The 17,186-nt window shown below is 43.9% G+C and overlaps 1 protein-coding gene across 4 annotated transcripts in view; it reads right to left on the reverse strand.

Moving 5' to 3' along the window:
- LOC134351601 (synapsin-3-like) overlaps window positions 1–17,186 on the reverse strand; it is a 337,761-nt gene that overhangs the window by 200,869 nt on the left and 119,706 nt on the right. For all 4 annotated transcript variants that reach the window (XM_063057970.1, XM_063057968.1, XM_063057969.1 and 1 more), the window contains exon 4: window positions 278–369. In XM_063057970.1, the coding sequence (XP_062914040.1) occupies window positions 278–369 (92 nt within the window). The remainder of the gene's footprint in view (window positions 1–277; window positions 370–17,186) is intronic.

Genomic DNA, 17,186 nt, shown 5'->3' on the forward strand with positions numbered 1-17,186 from the left:
GCGCAAATTCATTCCTTTTATTAACTTCAATCCATTAAAATGCAAGAAAGTAATCTGAGATTTTTAAATATATAGTAGCCTGCATATATTGAAAATACGTTTAACGCACAGACATCATCACCTGCAACCTGCTGTTTAAGCTCTTCACCCTTTCAGTTTGAGTGTTAGGGTTGTTCAATGTGAAACACCTTTTACAAATGAATTCCATGTACGTAACTCTCACCCCACGATCCCGCTCCCAAATAAGGGACAAAGGAATAAGATTCTGTTGCCCTACCTGACCACCTTGGTTCCATTCCGAATCAGCTGCATATCAATCATACATCCTCCGTTGACGTAGGCGGCCAGATTCAGTTCTGAGAACTCCGCCTGCATTAATAATTGTAGGAAGCACTCATGAGTTTCAGTGTATACGTTCACAGCACATCCACATAAGTAGCTGCTAATCCTGAAAGCAAAGATGTTTTTAAAATCAGCAGTCGTTACAAGATTTTCCACTTCATTTCCCCTTCCTTGAAATAAAGAGTTTGCACGTTGACACACTGAGGCACAGAGGAAGTTTTTCCTTGGATAAGGATTGCAGATATTTACAGAAAACATCATTAGAAACCAGAAAATGTCTAGTGCATCTTCCGATCTTCAAAAGGAAGAAATATTGTTTATTTTCAAACAGGGAGGTGGAAAGGGCACTGTGAAGATGATAATAACTCAGATCTAGTGTACATACAACACTGTAAGTGGGGCGACATTCACTTTTATTTAATTATAAATCCCTGCTGAGCTTGTTCTTTGCCACTTTCCCACAATGTCTGTGCATTTAACATTTCTCTACAACAAACACGGCATGGTTTCCAATAATCACAAAATCAGCCATGTGCTTGTAAAATCCACAGAAGTTGCCCACTATCCTTTCACTTTTTTTTAATATAGATCAAGGCATTGTTGCAAAGATCAGCAGTTATTGCCTAACCCTTCTTGACTTGCTTAGTTATTCTTGTGAAAGTGATCTGCAAGCGGAACAACTGCTACACCTGCCCCGACACCTTCTCCCTCACTACCATTTAGGGCCCCAAACAGTCCTTCCACGTGAGGTGACACTTCAGCTGTGTGTCTGTTGGGGTCATCTACTGTATCCAGTGTTCCCAGTGTGGCCTCCTGTATATCGGTGAGACCTAACATAGATTGGGAGAACACTTCGCCAAGCACCTCTGCTCCATCTGCCAGAAAAAGTGGGATCTCCCAGAGGCCACCTGTTTTAATTCTACTTCCCATTCCCATTCTGACATGTTAGTCCATGGCCCCCTGTACTGTCGCCAACGAGGTCACACTCAGGTTGGAGGAGTGACACCTTATATTCAGTCTGGGTAACCTCCAACCTGATCTAATGAATATCAATTTCTCAAAACTTCTGGTAATGCCCCCCTTTCACCATTCCCCATCCCCTTTTCCCTCTCTCACCTTACTTCCTTACCTGCCCATCACCTCCCTTTGGTGCTCCCTCTTCTTTTCTTTCTTCCATGGCCTTCTGTCCTCTCTTATCAGGTTCCCCTTCTCCAGTCTTGTATCTCTTTCACCAATCAATTTCCCAGCTCTTTACTTCACCCATCCTCCCACCACCGTTTCACATCTCACCTCGTGTTTCTTCCTCCCCTCTCCCCCACCTTCTAACTCTGACTCCTCAGTCCTGGTGAAGGGTCTCAGCCCGAAACATCGACTGTACTCTTTTCCATAGGTGCTGCCTGGCCTGCTGAGTTCCTCCAGCATTTTGTGTTTGTCGCTGTAATCTCACAGTGCTGGGTTAGCATGTGGCATATATACATTGGGAGGGAATTCCAGGATAATGTAGGACTGGCAAGATATTTCCAAGTCAGAATGGTATGTGGCATGGGAAGTCTGCAGTGCTGCTGTGTAACCTTGGCTGGAAATGTCAGAGACTGGGGAGAAGCTGTCAGACTAGCCCAGGTGGGTAATTAAATGCATTTTGTATCTGGCACATAATCTCTGTATCCTGGTGATGTAGAGAATGAATACTCCTTCTGCAATACGTCATCCAGATGCAGACTTTCAATCCCCTATCCTACATTAGCCTACTGATAATCCCTTTGACACACAATTAAATAAATCTACATCGACGAGTCACCGGCATCAATAGAGCAAAATTTCAGAACAGAGCGTAATATGTATTGCTACTATATATGTGTGCTTAGTACAAATAACCAAGGACAAATAATGAAACATCTTTTATTGGCACTGTCTGATATGTTTCTTGCTTCCTGAAAAGCAACTGAATTACAACTCAGCACATGACATTCTTTACATACTAACCCAATAGGCCACACAATTACATTCTCTGCCATTGCGGTATAGAAGAATCTGGTACTTAAGACAACTGTACTGCTGATGACAGGCAAATGGAACTTTGACAGGCAGAGATGATTGATGTAATTACTTGAGCTAAAAATGGATAAAAATCAGATTGCAAAAAAACGCTTCCACATGTTGGTTCTTAGCTCGTGTTATGATCCATTTGCTGTAGGAGCACTCTGCAGTGACGCTTTAAGAGTTGAAGAGCTATCTTCTAGAGTGACTGTTTAAAGTCTTCGGAGTCAGCATGTCTCATACCGTAGGCAACAGCATAAGAACAAAAGGAACAGGAACATGTGTAGCCAATAAACCCCTTAAGCCTGCTCCTCTATTCAATAAAATAGTCCAGTCATGGCCTCAACACAACTTTCCCATTCTCTAAATCCCCTGACCCGCTTGTAGTTGAGGTGTACGTCAGTCTTCACTTTGAATAGAATCAACATATCTGTCTCTACAGGTCTCTGTGGTAAAGAATGCCAAAGATTCATGACCCTCTGAGAGAAGTTCTTCCTCAGCTCTACCTTAAATGACAATCACTTACTCTGAATCTATTCTGCTTAGTACGGTTAGGGAGAGTGAATTGTGGGCATGCCACATTGGCGTCAGAAGCGTGGTGACACTTGTGAACTGCCCCCAGCACAATCCTTGAAATGTGTCGGTCATTGACTTAAAATGATGTATTTCACTGTACTGTATGTCTCAACATATGTATGACAAATAAAGCTAATCTTTCTTCCCTTCATCCAATCTAATGTTCTATGTATATTACGATAGGAAACATCTTGACCGTCTCCCGATTGATCCCCCGCTCGGAATTCCCTATATATCAATAAGATCATTCTTTTAAATTCCAATGAGTATAGGCTTAATCTGCTCAACCTTTCTTCATATCCCAGGAACCAACCTAACAAGCCTCCTCTGCAAAGCCTTCAAAGTAAGTATATCAATACGTAGAGATGAAGACCAAAACTCTGTGCACGTCTCACTATTGCCCTATAAATTAGCATCAAAATTTCACTGCTTTTATACTCATTAATCCCTTGCCACAGAAAAAGGTTAACGATGGTGCAATTTAAGTGATACACAGAATAACAACTTAGAAATAAGTCACTTGGACAAACCAGTACACATCAGTATTAAGCAGAGAAACATAGAAACATAGAAAATAGGTGCAGGAGTAGGCCATTCGGCCCTTCGAGCCTGCACCGCCATTTATTATGATCATGGCTGATCATCCAACTCAGAACCCCGCCCCAGCCTTCCCTCCATACCCCCTGACCCCCGTAGCCACAAGGGCAATATCTAACTCCCTCTTAAATATAGCCAATGAACTGGCCTCAACTGTTTCCTGTGGCAGAGAATTCCACAGATTCACCACTCTCTGTGTGAAGAAGTTTTTCCTAATCTCAGTCCTAAAAGGCTTCCCCTTTATCCTCAAACTGTGGCCCCTCGTTCTGGACTTCCCCAACATCGGGAACAATCTTCCTGCATTTAGCCTGTCCAATCCCTTTAGGATTTTATACGTTTCAATCAGATCCCCCCTCAATCTTCTAAATTCCAACCACACAGAATTCTGATAGCACCTGTGGAAAGAGAAAGAGAGTTAATGTTCCCAGTCAGAGGCCTTTTATCAGAACTAGGATGCTGAGAAAATAAATTACTTTTGTACGGGGTCTTCCTTTTTTGTATGTTAAATTTAAAAAGGCTTCTTTGTTATGTTATACTGGGGAATGCTTCTTTGTTATGTTAAATGCTGAGAAGGTCTCCAGCTAGACATTTGCTTGGGTTAATACAGACAGCAGGGTGCTATTAGCCAATGGGTGTTCATGTATCGTTTTGTTTTCGGATGATAATGCTGTATCATATGACTGGGGACGGGGTTTTGACGGGGAGTCGGAGGAGAGACGGGGAGGACAGCGGACGGGGTTTTTGACGGGGAGTCGGAGGAGAGACGGGGAGGATGGCGGGTGTGCAGAAAGGCTCCAGTCAATCACTTCGGGTGGTTCCCCAGCTGTGAGGCGACAGGATCCAGGTGGTCGTCAGGAATCGATTGAGCTCCAACGGTTGCGCATGAAGAACTTGGACTTTGATAAGTCTTGGCACCTTTTTTTTCATTACTTCCTTTTCTGTATCGAATTTATATTAATGTCATAGAATTAGTAATATCTATAAAGTGTACTTGGTAAAACGTACTGGGTGTGCTGGCTGATGATTGATGTTTGGGATTGATTCGGGCGGCAACCGACTCCGTGGGAAGCGTTGAGGCAGGTGCTGGGTGGGATTTCCCCTAGACATATACGAGCCAATATAACTGAGCATTACACTTTCAAGCTGCAAGGAGGGAGGGGGACAACTGACGGGACAATGGGTGAGGGTAGGATTCCTATGGAGGTAAGTCAATGAAGAGAGAAAAACTCAGCCAATATCACATATCTCTCTTGCTCTTATGAGCAGTACCCCATCTAAACAGGCAAGTATCCTGCCAGAATTTTTAAACACCATATCCACCCATGTATATGGGTAAGAAACAACACTGACTCTGGATTGCCCATCTACCCACAGAGCATCCCCAGTAAATATGAAACCCTCTGGTTTAAGATAACTTTCCCTTAAACCAATTAACCAAACAGAGTCGTAGGGACATACAACACGGAAAAAGTCACAGTGGCCCATCAGGTCTGCACCTACCATCAACCTAATTCTATTTCAGCCTCCCCTCACTTTCCCATCAACTCTCCCACAGTTCTGCCACTCAGCTTGCATACATTGGGCAAGTTTTAGTGGCCCATTAGCGTACCAACCTGCACGACTCTGTGATATGGAACCAGGAGGAATCCCACACGGTCACAGGAAGAAAGTACAAACACACAGGTTTGAACCCAGGTCTCTGTCTCTGTGAGGCAGCAGCTCTAAAAGCTCTTCCACTACTCATCGTTGGTATCATTATAGAAACTTGAAGTGGGTTTAAGATCGGAATCAGCCATTATTTGATTGAATAATGCCTAAATAAGGGAAAAGGTCAAAAACTCATGTTCTTCCATTACTTCCGTTCACAAACTCAGGAGAAATGGTTTACTCTGTGCTCTATGAAACAGTACACCCTGCAGTGTACATCAGTCAGCGGCCAACAGTCCCGCTACAACGGAGTAACTCTGTAGCTCTGATGCTTGGTGTGGGTTAATGTTGACATATCACCGTGCTCAAAAAGAAATGGGAAGTTTAATACTGACATTTAATTAGTTGTATTAAACAGATGTTTTCAAGCCATCATCATATTACCACATAAAAACATCTTACGATTAACATAATTGAGAGGCTGTAGACAAACACAGAACACTAAAAGAGCCACAGCAGGATTTTCAGAAATCATTGCCTGGGTTGGTTGTCTGAATTCTTTTATAGCTAACCACCTTTCTACAGTGTGTTGCAACTCAACAGTAACATGTCATGCTGAAGGATTAGATTCCAGAATCCCCCCCAATTAAGACTGCTAATGAAATAAATGTTCCACTTTTTACAGAGAGCAGACAGTGTGTGGGCACCACGAAGTTTCATTAAGAAGGCCAGATGTCCGACATTGCCAATTAGATCTCTTCAGTTTCACCTAACTGAAGACACTGTCCATTATATTTGTTTAACGAGAAAGGAACAAGCCCTACACACACACAGCTATCTGTGCTCTAAAGTGATTTTCAAGTCCTTTGTCCCAGCCTTGAACAAATGTAAATAGTTAAAAGTTTTAACCATTGGGGACCTGAATCACCCTGACCACATCCCAGCTGCTACCATCCGGGAAACGGTACTGCAGCATAAAAGCCAGGACCGACAGGCTCAAGAGTAGCTTTGTCCACCAAGCCATCAGACCGATTAACTCACACTGATTTGAGTGTATTTCTATGTTACACTGACTGTTCTATTTATCATAAATTATTATAAATTACTACGATTGCACATTGCACATAGATGGAGACATAACATGAAGATTTTTACTCCTCGTGTATGTGAAGGATGTAAAAAATAAATTCAATTCAGATCAATTGCAATAGACCGATCACTGGGATACTTCACCGCAGCTTAGTTACAACTCCCCATTCATACCCTGATTGAATATTCAAAAACGAAAGATCATACAACTGTACAACACTAGGCAGGCCATTTTACCCATAATGTGGTGCTGATCCTGATGTCAATTTAGACTAAGTGTCTTCCTCCTAGGTATCATCCATATTCCTGTATTTCCTTCATCTGTCTATCTAAAAGACTCTTAAACTCTACCAAAGTGCCTGCTTCCACTACTACTCCTGCGGACCTAGTATAGGCACCTACCATTCTTTGCATAAAAACTTGCTTCTGACATAGTGGTTAAACTCTCTCCTCTCCCCCACCCTGCTTAACCTTACAAATAATGGTCCTTTGGAGCTTATCATTTCTACCCTGGAGAAAAGATTCTGTCTGTCTATCTTTGCTTCTCATAATTTTAAAAACGTCTGTTAGGTCTTCCGTTAGCCTCTGGCGTTCCAGGGAGAACCCAAGTTTTCCAGCCTTTGCTTATAGAAAATAACTCTTCAGCATCCTCTCCACATCTCTCTTATAAAGGAGCAACCAGAACTGCACACGATACTCCAAATGTGACCTGACTAAAGTTTATTATAGCTGTATCCCGATTCCCTTACTCCTACACTTGTCATGTGTGACGCCAAGCAGAGCTACCGGACGGATCATGCTAACGACAGAGATAACGGAAGACAATGGAGAAACATTCAAAATGCTAATAAGAGAGAAGAGAGAGATTAACGAGACAGAAACACAATTCAGATATTGACAGACCGCTTGCTTTGAACCTGAGCTGTTTGAAGTTTGATGGACAGGTGATACCCCAGCAGGGGGATAAAAAGAGCGGGTTTGCTAAGGCACGAGACACGCCACGAGACCCTGAAAAGAGCAGTGTGCCCCCACAAGTTGGTGTGAGTTTGGAGGACCGGTTCACGGGAATTGGTCAAAGGCTCACAGGGTGTAAAGGTACGATCGGTGGGAACCTGGGGTGTGTGTCTGCCCTTGCCTGGGTGCTGGGTTCACCATGGAAGAACAATCGTATCCGGAACAGAGGGGTCACAGTCGATGACCACAGCGGGATCAGAAGACATCAAAAGGTCTGCCCGAAACCAACTGCATCTCTCACTCTCTCTCTCTCCCTCCCCCCAACGGTACAACAACAGCGATTACTTCGAATTGCACTAAACTGAACTGAACTTTGCTTCACTTAAGACTGATCATCTTACCCCCTAGACTGTGATAAAGCTTGGGTGATTCCTATTACCCTAGTTCTGTGTATATGTATGTATTATCATTGCTAATCTGTTACACTTATATCCTTGCGATTAGTGTACCGTATTACTTAGTTCTTTAACAAAACTTTATTTGTTTCTAGTAATCACAGACTCCAACGAGCGTTCCATTTCTGCTGGTTTGGCAACCCAGTTACGGGGTACGTAACACACTCTATATACCAACCAATGAGCACACCATGCACCTTCCTTACAATTATCCACTGGTATATCCATTTTCACTGAACTATAGCCAAGACCCCAAGATCCCTGTGTACTTCAATGCTACTAAGGGGCCTAATATTAACTGTATACGTTTTCCTTTCATTTGACCTCCAAAGTGCAACATCTCACACTTGCAAAGATTAAACTCTATCTGCTACTCTCTGCCCATATCTGTAAATGATCTATATTCTTTTACATTTATCTAGCTTTGATCAGAACATTACATAGAACTTTAGTGTCAAGGATCACCAAGAACTCCTCCCCCCAACTAATTTGCACTGCAATCTTGCCCCATAAACAAACTAATAACTTCAACATATACCATGCAGGTAACATAGTAAACGTGTGAATTAATTCTGGGCAATTATATGCAGCAAAGTTTTCTGATTATCCTTTCCTGCTTCTTTTTCAGCCATGATAGAACGGTGGAGCAGACTCAATGGGCTGAATGGCCTAATTCATCTCTAATGTCTTGTGGTCTTATGGACTTAATAGTCTGTTACACTGTTTACAACTACACCAATCCCTTGGGGGCCTTATACTATGATTCCATTGGCATAATTGCACCTTCCTTATTTCCACACTCCGTCCAAATTGCCTCTGTGGATGAACTCTCCACTGTGTCCCCTCTGAGTATTGCTGTGACATTTTCCCTTATCGGGAGTGTAACCCCTCCAACTCTTTTAACCCCATTCCCTTTCAGGTCTAAAACAACAAGAAACATATTGGGCACCTCTTCGCTCCTCCTGTTCTTTATCGCCTTGCCTCCCCATAATTGAACAGTGGCTGAAACTCGACTGTGTGCCCACTCGGCGACGGAGGAGGAGAAGATGGCGGCACGACGCTGCGCGCGCAGCCTCTCCGGTGAGAGATATCTGTAATCTGTCAAGTAGGGGACCATGCACAATTCTGATTTGATGGAGATAGATGTGAGAGCACGGAGGAACATCTGGAAAACTTCTGAAATGCCCGCTTCACTGCCGCTGCTACTGTGTGGTAACCGGGATCTCCGGAGCAGAAGGCCCCAAATCCTCGGCTTTGCTTGTTTCAGCGGCCGGGGCGAGGTCAAAGGCACTTGGCAGAGGATGGTGCTCGGGAGGCTGTATCGGAGGGGCTGGTCGGAGGCTCGAAGTTTTCGGATGGACGGACTCAGTGTCGGCTGTGGTCGGCTGCTTCCAAAGCATCGGCAAGTTGACGGTGCCTGGAGGTTTATGGCAGGGAGTTTCTCCCTTTTGCCGCCTGCTATCGGGGACTCGGGAGTCGATCGGGACTTGAGACTTTTTTCAACTGTGCCCATGGTCTGTTCTTTATCAAATTATGGTATTGCTTTGCACTGCTGTAACTATATGTTATAATTAACGCAACATACATCAAAGTTGCTGGTGAACGCAGCAGGCCAGGCAGCATCTATAGGAAGAGGACTAGTCCTGACGAAGGGTCTCGGCCTTTAACGTCGACTGCGCCTCTTCCTATAGATGCTGCCTGGCCTGCTGCGTTCACCAGCAACTTTGATGTATGTTGCTTGAATTTCCAGCATCTGCAGAATTCCTGTTGTATATGTTATAATTATGTGGTTCTGTCAGTGTTAGTCTCTGGTTTGTCCTGTTTTTCTGTGATATCACTCTGGAGGAACATTGTATCATTTCTTAATGCATGTATGCATTTCTAAATGACAATAAAAAGGTCTGAGTGTTCTCATAATCTAATCTAATCTTTTGATGCTGTACTTCGGTAGCAATGTATCATTTTTAACACAGATATTGAGCAGTCTACAACTATTCAATCACACAGTGCAGCAGCACAGCGTATTCAAAGTACATCTGCACATGCCTTGCAGGGAGAGCGTTGAAGTAACGACCGTGCCTGCCTGATTATTCCTATTGCTCACGCAGGATTCTGCTTGTCGTAGCATGGCAGCTTGATAAATTCACTTTACTCAGGAATAAGTTCACTATTTTTGTTGCCCTATCACCCAGACTATAGACACCAGCACAAACAATACAACAGTCCATCTGTTAATTTTGTACCAATGTACGATTGGATCGGGGGCATTCACTTTCAAACAAGACGATGCCTGAAGCATGCAGTCTTCAGGAAGTTTAAAAGGATGCTTTGCGTTTTTTTTAGCATTGATAAATTAGTTATTATTAGATAAATTATTATTGAGTAATTATTCAGGAAATTATTGTGAAGTATGGAGCGCAGAGATTAATGTGATCATTAGTGACAAATGGAGCTGACTGGAGAAGACCACCATGATGGTGTTGAATATCGTTCTTGTGGGACTGACAATTCACTGTAGTTGTCAAGTACCAAAAATCCAGGTTCATACAAGGTTGACTGCAGTTGTGTTCAGTTCTTGCGCAACACATCATAAATTTATATTTTTCCTCATCAAATCTAATCTAATGTAATCAATATTTTGTTAAAATTATCCTTCTTCCCTCTTGTGAGGTTTGGGCAATAAATCAAAATGACTGTGCCTTAGACACAATGGAACTGACTGGAGGAATGTTGCACAACTAAAGATGATTACCAAATGGTTGATAAACTGAAACAGCAGCAACAGCTAATTTGCACGATGTTCCAAAAGTACAGCAAAGGCTTCATTCTCTTATAGCATTTGCTGAAGGTGAGGGTCACAGAAGCCCATGTCATCAGAGTCCATTTATTTTATAGATTAAGTGCTTGGGGAAGTAAGTGCAGTAATAGTCAAAAAAAAGGACGGGTTACACCTGAACCCAAAGGGGTCCAATATCCTAACAGGTAGGTTTAATAGAGCTGTTAGGGAGGGCTTAAACTAATTTGGCAGGGGGCGATCATTGAGGAAGGGGAAAACAGAAATGAATCAAAGATAGCGTGCAACAGAGATTATAGAAAGGACAAGCAGGAGATGAGGCATAATCACAGCCAGTGGGATGATTTACAGGGCAATAGAGGTGTGGTGCAGTTTAAACAGAAAGCAGCAAATACTGGACTGAAAGTGTTATATTTGAATGCACACAGCGTAAGAAGTAAAATAGACTATCTTGAAATTCAGCTACAGATTTTCAAGTATGACATTGTGGCTATCTCTGAAACTTGGTTAAAGGATGGCTGCCATTGGGAGCTGAATGTCCAAGGATATACGGTGTATCAGAAAGATAGGTTAGTTGGCAGAGGGGGTGGTGTGGCCCTGTGTATAAGAAATAATATTAAATCATTAGTAGGGATGACATAGGATCGGAAGGTGTAGAGTCTCTATGGGTTGAGCTAAGAAATGGCAAGGGTAAAAGGACGCTAATGGCAGTTGTATACAGGCCCCCAAACAGCAGCCGGGACGTGGATTACAAATTACAGCAGGAGATAAAAAAGGCATGTCAGAGGGGCAATGTCATGATAATCATTGGGGAATTTAAGATGAAAATGGATTGGGAAAACCAGGCCAGTACTGGACCTTAAGAGAGAGAATTTATAGAATATCTAAGGGATGGCTTTTTAGAACAGCTTGTTGTTGAGCCCACTGGGGGATCGGCTGTGCTGAAATGGGTGTTGTGCAATGATCCAGAGGTGATAAGAGAGCTTAAGATTAAGGAACCCTTAGGGGAAAGTGATCACAATATGATCAAGTTCACTTCGAAATTTGAGTAGGAGAAACTAAATTCCAATGTGTCGGTATTTCAGTGGAATAAAGGAAATTACAATGGCATGAGAGGGGAACTGGCCAAGGTTGACTGGAAAGGGACATTAGCAGGAAGGACAGCAGAGCAGCAATGGCTGGAGTTTCTGTGAAAAATGAAGGAAGTGCAACAGAGATATATTCCAAATAGGAAGAAATTCTCGAATGGAAGAAGGACACTACCGTGGCTGACAAGTGAAGTCAGAGCCAAAAAAATGCAAAAGAGGGCATACAAGGAAGCCAAAGCTAGTGGGAAGATAGAGGATTGGGAAGCTTTTAAAAACTTGCAGAAGGAAACTAAGAAGGTCATTAGGAAGGAAAAGATGAATTACGAAAGGAAGCTGGCGACTAATATCAAAGAAGATACTAAAAGCTTTCTTAAGTATACAATATAAAGGGTAAAAGAGTGTTGAGGGTAGATATAGGACCAGTACAAAATGACACTGGAGATATTGTAATGAGAGATGCACGGATGGCAGAGGAACTGAATGCATATTTTGCATCAGTCTTCACAGTGGAAGATGTCTGCATTATTCACCAACCATTCGAGAGTGTCAGGGAAGTGGTGCAGTGAAAATTACAACTGAGAAGGTGCTCAGGAAGCTTAATGGTCTGAGGGTGGATAAATCTCCTGGACCTGATGGAATGTACCCTCGGGTTCTGAAGGAAGTAGCTGGAGAGATTGTGGAGGCATTAACAATGATCTTTCAAGAATCAATAGATTCTGGCATTGTACCGGATAACTGGAAAATTGAAACTGTTACTCCGCTATTTAAAAAGGGTGGGAGGCAGCAGAAAGGAAATTATAGACCTGTTAGCCTGACACCAGTGGATGGGAAGTTGTTGGAATTGATTGTTAGGGATGAGATTATGGAGTACCTGGAGGCACATCACAAGATAGGCCAAAGCCAGCATGATTTCCTGAAAGGAAAATCCTGCTTGACTAGCCTACTGCAATTTTTTGTGGAAATTACAAGCAGGGCAGACAAAGGAGATGCAGTAGATGTGGTGTATTTGGATTTTCAGAAGGCCTTTGACAAGGTGCTGCACATGAGGCTGTTTAGCAAGATAACAGCCCATAGGATTATAGGGAAGTTAATAGCATGGGTTGAACATTGGCTGGTCGGCAGGAACCAGAGAGTGGAAATAAAGGGATTCTATTCTGGCTGGCTGCTGGTTACCAGTGGAGTTCCACAGGGGTCAATATTGGGACCGCTGCTTTATACAATGTATGTCAATGATTTGGACTATGGGATTAATGGATTTGTGGCTAAATTTGTCAATGATACAAAGATAGATGGAGGAGTGGGTAGTGTTGAGGAAACAGAGAGCCTGCAGAGAGACTTAGATAGTTTAGGGGAATGGGCAAAGAAGAGGCAAATGAAATACAATTTTGGAAAGTGTATAGTCATACACTTGTATGGAAGAAATAAACGGGCAGACTATTATTTAGATGGGAAGAGAATTCAAAATGCAGAGATGCAAAGGGACTTGGGAGTCCTTGTGCAGGATACCCTAAAGGTTAACCTTTTGGTTGAGTCGATGGTGCAGAAGGCAAATGCAATGTTGACATTCATTTCTAGAGGTATAGAATATAAGAGCAGGGTTGTGATGCTGAGGGTCTGTAAGACACTTGTGAGACCACACTTGGAGTATTGTGTGCAGTTTTGGGCTCCTTATTTTAGAAAGGATATACTGATATTGGAGAGGTTTCAGGGAAGATTCACAAGAATGACTCCAGGAATGAAAGGATTACCTTATGAGGAATGTTTGGCAGCTCTTGGGCTGTATTCCCTGGACTTCAGGAGAATGAGGGGTGATCTCATAGAAACATTCCAAATGTTAAAAGGGTTGAACAGATTAGATATGTTATTTCCCATGGTAGGGGAGTCTAGGGCAAGAAGGCACGACTTCAGGACGTCCATTGAAGGACGTCCATTTAGAACAGAGATGCAGAGAAATTTGTTTAGTCAGAGGGTGGTAAATATGTGGAATTTGTTGCCATGAGTGGCTGTTGAGGCCAAGTCATTGGATGCATTTAACGCAGAGAGAGGTAGGTTCTTGATTCACCAGGGCATCAAAGGGCATGGGGAGAAGACAGTGGAGTGGGGATGACTGGAAGAATTGGATCAGCCCATGATTGAATGGCAGAGCAGACTCGATGGGCCGAATGGCCTACTTCTGCTCCTATACCTTATGGTCTTAAAGAAGAGAAGGCAGCAAAGGAAAAAGTGAAAGAGGAAGCAAAGACTTTCACCTTTTGAATTAAAACACTTCGGTTGCCCCTTTGGATACAAATGGGGTGATGACCTATCAAGGCACAGCAGTAGCAGCCAGAGCAGTTGCAACGTGGCCAGCTCCGAGGCTCAGCAGGAAAGGGTCAAGACTGGTAGAGCGGTAGTGATAGGAGACTTGATAGTTAGGAGGACGGACAGGAGGTTCTGTGTCCTCAAAAGAGATGTCAGGATTGTCTCTTGCCTCCAGCTGCTATGATCTAGGATGTCTCAAGTCACTACAGAAGATTCTCAGGAGGATGCGTAAGCAGCCTCCCTTTTTAGTGTACATTGGCACTGATAATATATGTAGAAAGGGGAAAGAGATCCTGCCCAGTGAGTACAAGAAGACTGGGGCAAGGCTGAAGAGCAGGACCTCCAAGGTAGTAATCCCTGGATTAATCCCAGTGCCATGTGCTAGTCAGGGTAGATATAGATGAATGAATGGCTGAGAAAGTGTTGCAGGGGACAAGAGTTTCTGTGTACATACATCTATTGATGCTTCTGGACACATCTTCAGTGATGGTCCTGGAATCATCGGGTGTTTCGGGTCTTTCAACATCATACAACCTCCTCCAGGTGACCCAGCCGGGGCTGATCAGACCCCAGCTTGTGTCCAGATGGCTAGCTACTTATGACTCCATGGCTGCTCTCTTTTGAGCCACAGCCATCTTGAGGCCCTCTCTCCCGCATCGGTGGTACTGCGGATGGCTCTCCTCTTCCTCTCTCTCTCGATGCCCAAAATGCTGAAGGCCCTAACTAAAGAACGGGCTACGAATCCCCTACAACCAACTTCCACTGGGAGACACCTCGCTCTCCATCCAGCCTGCTGACAGTTGCTGACCAGTCCTGCGTACTTGGAGAGCTTCCTTTCAAAGGCCTCCTCCAAGCTATCTTCCCATGGGACTGTCAGCTCCAGCAGCACCACTTGCTTAGCGGTCTCAGACACTAGGACAATGTCTGGTCACAGGGTGGTGGCTGCGATATGGTTGGGGAACTTCAGCTGCCCTTCGAGGTCCACCAACAGCTGCCAGTCCCTTGCAGAGGTCAGAATGCCTGCAGATGTTCTTTTGGCAGGTATTGACTGCTCCCCAGCTCTGACAAAGGCAATGGTCTGCTTGGAGGGTTGGGACCACTTCGCCCACTCAACTCCTGTGCTGACGGCTTCAGCGATGGTCTTCAGGACCTGAGCATGCCTCCATCGGTACCGTCCCTCACCAAGTGTCCTTGCACAGCCACTGAGGATGTGCTCCAGGGTTCCTCGCTTGGAGCACAGTGGGCACACAGATGACTCTGCCTTGCCCCATGTGTGCAGGTTTGATGGGCTTGGAAGCACATCGTACACTGCCTGGATGAGAAATTGGATGCGGTGTGACTCGGCTTTCCAAAGATCAGCCCCGGTCACTTTCCTCTCAACCGCATTCTCCCATCTTGTCCAAGCTCCCTGTTGCTTCATTCCCACCACCTTGCAGGCTCTCATCTCCTCCACTACTGCTCTCACCTCCTCCTGAACTAGACGACGCCTTTCCTTCTCTCTGGTGTCCATTTGGGGAGTTGGAAAGGATCCTAGCCCAGCTCGGCCTCGTGTGACCACTCCCACCAGCCTCCTGTGACGCAGCCTCGCCTCTGCCTCCTGAACAGCTTCCTCTGCCCTCCACTTCCTGCCAGTACTTACTTGGATCCCTGCTCTAGCCACCTTCGGGTCACTTGAGTCCCTATACTGTAGCACTTCTCTGGCTCTTGTTACCTTGAATTCTTCCTCCAAGGATTTGAAGGGCAGTTGCAGTTTGTTGTGGTGTCCATAGAGTGCGATGCTGCTCAGGCTCTTTGGCAGCCCCAGCCATCTCCTGAGGTGGTTGCTAACCCTCCTCTCTAAGGTTTCGACTGTCGAGATCCGAACTGCATAGACAAGGAGGGGCCACAGGATTCTGGGAAGAATGATTTCTGATCATTGGGATCTCTTGTGAGGAAGGTATGACCTGTACAAAAAAGGACGGGTTACATTATCATTGTGGGCAGGTCTGCTGGAAATGTTGGGAAGGGTTTAAACTAATTTGTCAGGTGGTTGGAAACTGGAGTGATAGGGCTCAGGATGAGGCAGCTGGTATACAAGTTGGTACATTGATTCATTCGACTGCGACAACGACAGGCAGATGACAGGGCAGAACTGCAGTCATTGGAATGAGTTGAAGTGTAACATGGCGGAAATTCGAACAGGACAGTAATGGTGTTACATTTGCTGCACACGGTATTCAGAATAATGTAGATGATCTTGCATTTAGAGATTGGCAGGTAAGAAATTGTGGACATAACTGAGTCATGGCTGAGAGGAAGACCATGGGTGGAATTTAACATCCAAGGATACATACTGCATTGAAAGGACTGGCAGGTAGGCAGAGGGTATGGGATGGTTCTTTTGATAAAAAATTAAATCAATTCCTTAGCAAGAGGTGACATAGGATCGGAAGATGTAGAATCCTTGTGGGTAGAGTTAAAAACAGCAAGGGTATAAAGACCCCAGTGAGAGTTATATACAACAGTATATAACTCTGAATGGTAGTCAGGATGTGGGATACAAATTACAGAGGCAGATAGAAAAGTTATGTAATAAGGGCAATGTTATGATAGCCATGGAGGATTTCAATAGATCGGGAAAATCAGATTGATGCTGGATCCAAGAGAGAGAGAATTTGCAGAATACTTGTGAGATAGCTTTTTAGAACAGTTTGTGGCTGAGCCCACTCGGGAAAAGGCTATTCTGGATTGGGTGTTACGTAATGAAACGGATTTGATTAGGAAGCTAAAGGTAAAGGAACCCTTAGGAGACAATGATCATAAAATGATAGAATTCATCCTGCAATCTGAGAGGGTGAAGATAAATTCAGATGTATCAGTATTACAGTGGAGTAAAGGCAGCTACAGAGGAATGAGAGAGGAGTTGGCCAAAATTGATTGGAAGGGGGACATTAGCAGGGATGATGGCAGACAGCAATGGCTGCAGTTTCTGAGGCAATTCAAAAAGTGCTGAATAGCTAAAGAAGTATTCTAAAGGGAGGATAAGAAAAGATGAAATATGAAGCCAATTATATAAAGGAGGATCCTGAAAGTTCTTTTTTTCAGATATATAAAGAGTAAAAGAGAAGTGAGAATGGATATTGCACTGCTGGAAAATGATGCGGAGAGGTTGTAATGGGGTCAAAGAAAGGACGGATTAACTTAATAAGTATATTGCGTCAGTCTTCATTGTGGAAGAAACTAGCAGTATACTAGAAATTCGAGTGTGTTGGCGCAGAAGTGAGTGTAGTTGCTATTACTAAAGAGAAGGTGCTTGGGAAGCTGTAA

Source organism: Mobula hypostoma, chromosome 9, assembly GCF_963921235.1.
Source record: "Mobula hypostoma chromosome 9, sMobHyp1.1, whole genome shotgun sequence".
In the NCBI taxonomy this organism is placed as follows: domain Eukaryota; kingdom Metazoa; phylum Chordata; class Chondrichthyes; order Myliobatiformes; family Myliobatidae; genus Mobula; species Mobula hypostoma.